The following is an 8,007-nucleotide window of genomic DNA, read 5'->3' as shown; positions in this document are numbered from 1 at the left end:
GATTGTATATCATTCCCCAGTAGTAGCAGCAGCTTGTTGAATGACACGACACTCATGCGATAAGTACGATAAACATGCCCTCGGTCTACAATTGATCACTTCGCTTAGCCCACTACAACCGCTGCCGAAAGACGCGTTCTGCTCAAATGCAAAGTCCTTCGCCCACAATCAGCAATGATTGGCTCCTAGAGCCCCTGATACCATGTACCAGATATTACAAGAGTGACTGGTCACTCTTCATGTAACTTGGGTACACTGGGTTTGTACCCCGTTACAGCATCGATCCTAACCCATCGACTTACTGTAGCTTTGTGATAATACATGCAGTCGTTTTACTGCCTAGTACGTAATGCAACGTAGCGCTGTAGTGTAAAAGTATGCAAGCGGGATCGTATCCAGATCAGTTAATGTATTGAAAACTACAACTACAGCAGCAACAACGACAATGCGGGCCAGGTGCATTCAAACTCAGAAAGACAGAACCCATAATTTTATACTTTTTTGTAAGTCAATGCGATCACGTATGATTTTCCCTCTGCAGCTCGATACCTCTTAAAATTCATGGGAATGTGACAAATATACATGGATTCTGGATTGTTGTATTGCATGAAATTGTGCGTAAAACACAACACACAGGCGTGAATTAATCCCAGCTGGACCTGCAGACTTATTTCAGCCGTGATGTTAGGGCGTAGTTAAGTTGATCTTAATATAATCCTCGGTAGTGATGTTGCGTGTGTCGTCCGCTGCTTTACAGAACAGTGTGCGCATTCGTATTACTCGAAAGCTTGGAACACTGTTTAGAACGGCTCCACTATTCAAGAAAGACCGTTATATAACGGCACTACCATTGTCGTCGTACTATGGTGCGGGGCGCTACTTCCCACAGATCATAATTGATCCCTCTCATCGCTAATATCCTGCTATATATGATACGGACCGGGTCCACCGACTCGGTTCCCAGTCAAGAAGAGTTGATAATCCTGCCAAATGTCATAGGGGATACGAGATTTTTTACTGATAGTGCTTCGGTACAAAGCAACCTGTAGTTCCCTCCAGAATATCGCTTCGTTCGACGGTCATGGTGGATAACTGAACTCGTAATACTCGATCTGGTAGAACGATTAACGCCCACTGCAAAACCTTTGAATAGCTTCATATTCTTGGAATCACTGGAGTTTTCATCTAGGAAAACGTTTTCTTAAACCATTTTTTGAACCATTTCTTGAAATTCGTCCATGCCTGAGTGGGGCCGCTGTCAATGCCGCCTGGTTGTGGACCTCCTGAAACTGCTCTTTCCTCGTTCAGTTGAGTATCGCTTGTCCTCACATTATTCTTGTCGTTGTCGGCAGTCTCGATGGCGTCAGTTGCAAGGATCAATGCGATAACAACTGTCAAAACACCCAGCACGATCGTTAAACGCATGACGGATAGACCGTTTAGGCTTCAGCCGTTGCACTTTGACTCTCACGACGGAAATCACGAAGTGACATTTATACCCGATGCGTTGCTTACCAACAACACTTGTCAAATGTTAACAACAGCACTTTCTTTTCTTTGTATCCAGTTTTTGTTTGTTCACATGAACTAATCAAATATTGTACTCCTAGTACTGTACATGTGTGCCGGTATTCAATGTGGGCCAAGGGCATTTTTTTTCAGAATGGGTAACTGGTCACTAGTCACGACTTAATATAAACCAGTCTCTTTCATTCGCATGTTTCGACTTACTGGCCACGGGCGTGCTTTAATGAACTACTGATACAAAGACCAATGCTACCTGAAGACCGAACAGCAAAGCATTCTTGCTTCTGTAGTTGCACCATCCTTTTTTATGCTGACTAGTTCGTGGCGATTTGAACAATAAAGAAGAGGGGGCTGAACGATGGACCACTATAGCCGAGACTTGTCGATATGTTTACAGTAAACATATCGACAAGTCTCGGCTATAGTGGTCCAGTAAACTTTACTTGGGGATAGATATCAGTATCAGCTTTTCGTTGCAGTAGAATCTTGATCCCTTGTTCTAAGCGTCACGCCTTCAGTGATGACGGAGAAGTGTCTGTTTATTTGCAAAACTGTATCAGCATTACGTTTCAGTACAATCTTGATCTTTTGTTCTAAGTAAACGTCACGTCTTCAGTGATCACTCTCCCATAAAATAGGCGTAGAACGGCAAGAGCAATCACTGATCGCTTCGACGAGTGAAGCATTATTGTACAGACTTGCAGTTACGGCCACGTTGCTAAGTTAAGCGATCAGCAGCTGATCCAGCAAAAATCCAGGACGTCTAGAGTAGCTCAGTTCGCGATTCTTGTTGTGACTGTCAACGAGCAGCGACCGAAGCTTCGTGCGTTTGGCCAACATCCTGGGTGTATTTACATTTGCTATGGTTGTTGTAATTGACGCCATCGAGATTACAGACAGCAACAAGAACGCGAAGATGACCCACATGCAACTGACCCAGGAAAGATCACTGTTAATCGCAAGACCAGGCAAGATACAACAATATCGATTCCAACATTGAGCTTTTGAAATGGCTGAAGATCTTCTGGAGGAAATCAGAAAAGCGTCACCGATTTCGCTACTGAGTCCTGCGGAATGCAGGATAGGAGCCAATTTTCAAGGGCATTACGTTGTTAATCACAAATGACCGTGGATCAACAATGACGGTATTGACAGCACTCGTTGTTTCGAAAGTAATTAACTCCTGACTCAGAGGGGCCATATAATAGAGAAGTAATCTCCCCGAAACATGGGTGATATCTCGTACAAACTGTGCTGCGATTAAACTCAAACCATGTCAGTGTATTACCTCCATAGTTCTTCAAACAGTACCAAGTAGTTTACCAGTACGGCTCTAGGTTGTCCCGCGTGGTCCTTGCTACAACATCTCATCCAGCAATAATCTGTCCACATCGCATCCGTCAGTAGCAAAATAAACACTAGTCAGCAGAAGTCACATACCTTGCCAATGTGTTCCAGTAACTGCACGTCAGCACCAACGTTGCCTCCTTCATCTCCGTCTACTCGAGCATTAAACTGCCGGAAAAAATTCTTGAGCTCGTCACGGTCGCGTTTGGCCAGCTCGTACTGCTCCGTATGCAGCAGATACGTCTTCAAGAACAGCAGGGCGCACGAATCAATCGCGTTCGCCAACACCTTCTTAGTTTTCTCTGCTACTTTCGGCTGTGTATCCTCATCCACCAGCAGCTGATCGAGCATAAAGTCCATCGCTAGACTCAAGTGGCCCAACCCCGGGTTACTTTTCATGGAGCGCGCCTCACTGGGTGGAATAAACGCTAGCAACGGCACAAGCTGCTCTTCGTCCACATACCGCACGCCATCCACCACCAGAATGGCATCTCGATCTGTCAAGGACGCCGTCCACTTGGCCAGCAACAGACTCGATAGCCGCACAATCTCCACTAGCTCCACCTCCATTGCTCGATGGAAGTCTGTCAATTTCCGCTTCTCAGTCTCTCGAACAGCTTGCAACTGGTCATGTAGCAGCGTCTGATGTGCAAACGTAAACGCCGACGGAGATCGAGGCGAACGTGGCGACTTAGGCGTCAGACTCGCGCCAAAACCCACGATGGCTTTGGTGGGCGACTTCACCTTTTGCTTCTGGGATTTCTCCTTGCGTAAACGTGTCATTTCAGCCGATGAACTGCCCAGTAACACACAAGCACGACGCAGTAGTTGGCGACTTTGCTCCATCAACACAACGACGTTTGATGGGAACGCTTGACGCCAACGTTGCCGTCTCGACGAAGTTCCACTGAGAGCGCTGAGTAGTCGAAGAACCGCCTGGTGTTCGGTAACTACAGCGCGTGTCAAGCGCTGGCAGGTTGAAGGCTGGACTGCCGCTAGTAGCAGCGCTTCAGCATGCGACATAAACTCCCACACATCAGCATCGTCGACACTGCTAGACATACGCAGCAAACCGGCCACGAAGTCTAGCACAAGACACCACATGCGGTGTGCTACGGACCGATCCACGCTTCTCTCTTCCATGTCGTCAGACAACGAAGCCACGTAACCGCGTAACTTGCTGCTGGTTTCTTCGCGTTCCATCTGAGTCTGGAGCAGTGGCAGCAACTCCGTCGCTAGCAATGACAGCAGTCGGAAGCGAGAGCTGTTGTTCTTCAGCATCACACGCTGGCACAGTTCAATGTTCGCTGGATTCCACACGACTGCAGTGAGACCACGTAACACTTGACATGCTTCCTCTTGTCTCGCAGCCACTTCCTTGCTGTACGAGGAAGGACGGAAGCGCTGCACCAGCAAGTGGAACAGAGCGCCGATGTCATGTTGGTCGTGCTCCAGCTCCTTCACGAACGGATTAAGTTGCACTGCAGTCGCCATCCGCAACTTCGGCTTGGAAGAGTCGACGCTGCTGAAGCTGTCGAGGACCTCCTGGAACAAGCACCAGCTCAACTGGAACAGAGCTTGCGTGGGTTTCGTAGGAGTTGGTCGGCCGTCGCATAGACTGATGACGTTCATACAGTGTGTAATCAGCTTCACCTGCAGCAGAGGCTTGGGCAGCGACATACTCTCCATGTCTGCGTCTCCGTCGTGGAGACTCGGGTGGCCATTGACCTTGCTTAAGTGACGCACAAGCAGCAACGCCGCAGTGAACAGTGACGTATACAGTCCGTCAGTCACTGCTTCCACCTTCTTCTCAAAGTCCGTCACCAGGCGAGTAAGTAGCGGCAGTGAAGTCAGTTCTCTAGAGCCAAGCGTCGAGTTACTATTGGAGCCTTGACGCACCAGGTCCAGTTCGCGCGCGATCTGCGTCATCGAGTCGTGCACTGCACTCGCGGTCTTCTCAATGACAGTCAGTAACTCATATGTCGTCGCGGCGTCAAACTTGACGTTCGAGTCGTTAGAGCCTTCCAGACGATGCCGCGTCTGCGATAACTTCGGGTCACGAGTCTTGCGAACAACGAGACACAATTGATGATGAAGCATCGACACCAAGAGCTTGATGAGATCATGCAGATGAACCAGCACGAAATAGTCGAGTGTCTCGTCCTGGTTTTCGTGCTGACTCACGCGAATCTTGATCACATCTGCTAGCACCTGGACCATTCCGAAGGACGTGCGATCGCCTGAAAAGCGCGAAGATAACACATTACCGGAGCTTGGAGCAGTCGATAGCCGCACCATCGACGTACTCCCTGCGCTGCTGGTGCTGCGTGGAGGCGACGAGATCATCGACTCCTTCCGCTTGAGTCGTCTCGGTGTCGTTTCATTCGCCTTCTCAGTACTCAGTGCTGTCTCCGGGGCTCCAGCCTGTAGACAGCATAACTCCATGAACACTTTCCATTTAGCTAAAGCGAAGAGCTGTGCATGTAGATAAGCCGCTTGCAGGTTGCTCCACTGGGCCAGCTTCAACGCTCGAACATCTGTTGGAGAAGTCTGCAGCTTGAAATCTCCACCTGCACTAAGCTGCCACTTTAGTGTACTGGCGTCGCAGATCAGTCCTTCAACGTAAAGTGAGATGCAGCCCACTGGTATGTCACTGAGGAGGTTCATGGTGGACGATTGTAGAGAGCAAGCACGACGGATAGACGACGCGTAGTGCTCCAATTGTGCCGGCGAATAATCCAAGCGTGTGAAGGTGCGTAGCCAATGCGAATACAGTCCTTCTTTCCGGAACGACTCCAGTACATCCACTAACGGATGATCACTTTGCTTGGAAGCTTGGTTGTGCCACTCGTACGACACCAATTGGAGGATAAGACCGCGAGCCAGATATCCGTAAGCACTTGAGCGACCACTGTACAAGTCCGACGAATTGGACGGACTCTCGACTCCTCTGCCGTGAGCAGTAGCGGCAGCCAGCTCCATATCCAGCAATCCGCGTTCCTCGACCGACTCCAACGGCATGTGGATCTTCAATGCTCGAGTGACATTCGGCCAGAACGTGGAGCGCGCACGTAGAGCTGCCATGATTTTTAGATGTACACCGAGACCATTGTGGATGGCACCTTCCCACACTTTCACGAGGAAGGACAGTAGAGCGCAGAAGAGGTCAGATGTCTGCTCTAATAGCTTCTCGGAGGCCTCAAAGAAACGTTCCAGCAACGATACGAAAGGCAAGGGATCTCCCTCAGCCTTCTCTGCTTCGTCATCCTTGCCTTCTTTGCTATCACCACCGAAGAGAAGGGGCGCTAAGAAACCCGGTTGATGTTCCAAGCACAACGTCAGCAATTCAATCACCTCCTTCCGCACTGGTGGTGGTGCCACCCGCAGCAGCGAGGCGAATGTGCCACGCACAAGAGTAGGATCTTGGTAGCCATGGAAGAGCGCAACGAGGGAGTGCATGGACGTAAGTTCACGACTCTCTCGCTCCAGACGATAGTCCAGCACCACAGCAGCATGTTGAAGAATCTGCAAAGACCAGTACGCAATGCCAGGCGCATCGTCTAGTGAATAACCTAGGTACACTCCGCAAAGCGTGACAACTGTCAGCGACCTTCGTGTCTTAGAGCCGCCATCAATCGGCGTCAGTAAAATCTTTCGAGCAGCTTGAGTATTCACATTGTTCTTCTCGTTAGAGAGCAGCAACGCCACGAATCGCAAGCATGTCGTCACAAGCGACTCCAGTTGAACCACGTCGATCTCAAACATCTCAGCTTCGCTCTCATCTGCCTCAGAGTTTGAATCTTCATCATCTCCTGGCAGTTGGCTTTCCATCGATGACAGCAGAGCAGTGGAAGAACGTAGCAGCTTCATAAGCAGCGACATGTCGGTCGACAGCGTCTCGCGCAACGCTGTTTCAAACGCTGGTACCATTTCATTCTGCTCGTGGATGTACTTGCGCGGAAGCACTAGCACATACAGCAGACGGAAGCAGCGTTCCGTCACCTCAATCCGTTCGCTGATCGATACAAACTTCCAGCTCTCGTGAGTGGACAACACTTCAATCGCAAACTCCGTCGCACCAACAAACCACAGTCTTTCCGTCGCAACGAACGCATGTGATCCTGTAGCATCCTCGTCAGTTGAAGCTAGTGCTTGCGCCTCCTTAGCGAGGAACCATCGCACCACACTCATGAAGATTTCCTGCGTCGCCAACACGACTGAATACTCTCCCATCAACCGTTCTTGCAATTCAAACAGCTTCTTGGCGCTCTTTACAATCAGGTTGACGCACTCTTCTCGTCCTCCACCAAACGAACGATTCATCAACAACTCGACTCCAGAAGCAGTCGCCAACAGCGTTCGAAGAGCTATGAAAGACGCGGCAACCAGGTGAAGATGACCAGCTGACCAACTGCTCTCACCACCGTCTACAGCTCCACGCACAAACCCATCCAGCACTCCCAATAAGAGCCGCAGTAAGTGAATACCTCCATCCACAGCGAACGCATTCATCGTACTAGCATCCATACTGGCGCTTCCGAATTCCTGACGTCCCACGCTACCAATCTGCGCCAGAATCTGCTCGCGTACGTGACGGTCTCGAATGCCCCAGGATACCAAATTCTCTCTCGATGCAGAGAGAAGCGTAGGTAGTGCAATCTGCTGTCTTATCAATTGATATACGTAAACTTCAGGTGAAGGAAGTCGGTGCTCAGTCCACCAACGACGCAGCCTTGCCTCGCCCCACCGACGCTTCATCTCCCCCAGCACGAACTGGCCACCATCGTGCTGTTGTCCTAGCTGGACGATGAGTTCGAAAAACGCCGTCAGCACACTGACATCTTCTGAGTTCGTACGATGGAGATCAGCAAATGATCCAGCCTGCTGCCCGGCCACAAAACTGTCTGCACTCACCAAAAGCAGATCCCACAAGGAGGCCCCATTCTTGCCTTCCTCGCTGTCTGAAAGTTGCCATTCAATCTGTAATTCTTCGCCAGACTGCACGATCGTCCCGAGTGTTCCCGCAGGCACCATCAGACGAGCCTCATCATCGTCATAAGCAAACGAGCGGGTACACTGTACTCGTCCAGGCTCGTTTGCAGCCTCAGTAAAGTACTCAGCAGGTGGTGCAGG

At 49.9% G+C, this 8,007-nt stretch overlaps 2 protein-coding genes across 3 annotated transcripts; both read right to left on the bottom strand.

Annotated features, from left to right (window-relative positions):
• Positions 1-1,185: 1,185 nt before the first annotated feature.
• On the bottom strand, positions 1,186-1,425 carry PPTG_21531 (hypothetical protein; the record flags this gene model as incomplete). The annotated part of the gene is made up of 1 exon (XM_008898330.1): positions 1,186-1,425. One exon carries the CDS (start codon positions 1,423-1,425, stop codon positions 1,186-1,188), a length of 240 nt encoding a protein of 79 aa, XP_008896578.1.
• A 1,242-nt stretch (positions 1,426-2,667) lies between these two features.
• PPTG_03840 lies at positions 2,668-7,908 on the bottom strand (the record flags this gene model as incomplete). 2 transcript variants are annotated; one of them, XM_008897609.1, is made up of 3 exons in its annotated part: positions 2,668-2,781; positions 2,851-2,909; positions 2,968-7,908. In XM_008897609.1, 2 exons carry the CDS (start codon positions 7,906-7,908, stop codon positions 2,895-2,897), a joined length of 4,956 nt encoding a protein of 1,651 aa, XP_008895857.1. In that variant the 3' UTR covers positions 2,668-2,781; positions 2,851-2,894. The 2 variants fall into 2 exon arrangements, with proteins under 2 accessions (XP_008895857.1, XP_008895856.1); XM_008897608.1 differs by having other exon boundaries at positions 2,668-2,909.
• Positions 7,909-8,007: the final 99 nt, after the last annotated feature.

Source organism: Phytophthora parasitica (genome assembly GCF_000247585.1).
Source record: "Phytophthora parasitica INRA-310 unplaced genomic scaffold supercont2.6, whole genome shotgun sequence".
NCBI lineage: Eukaryota > Oomycota > Peronosporomycetes > Peronosporales > Peronosporaceae > Phytophthora > Phytophthora nicotianae.
The sequence above is the reverse complement of the archived record's forward strand: the minus strand, read 5'-3'. Positions and strand labels throughout refer to the sequence as shown.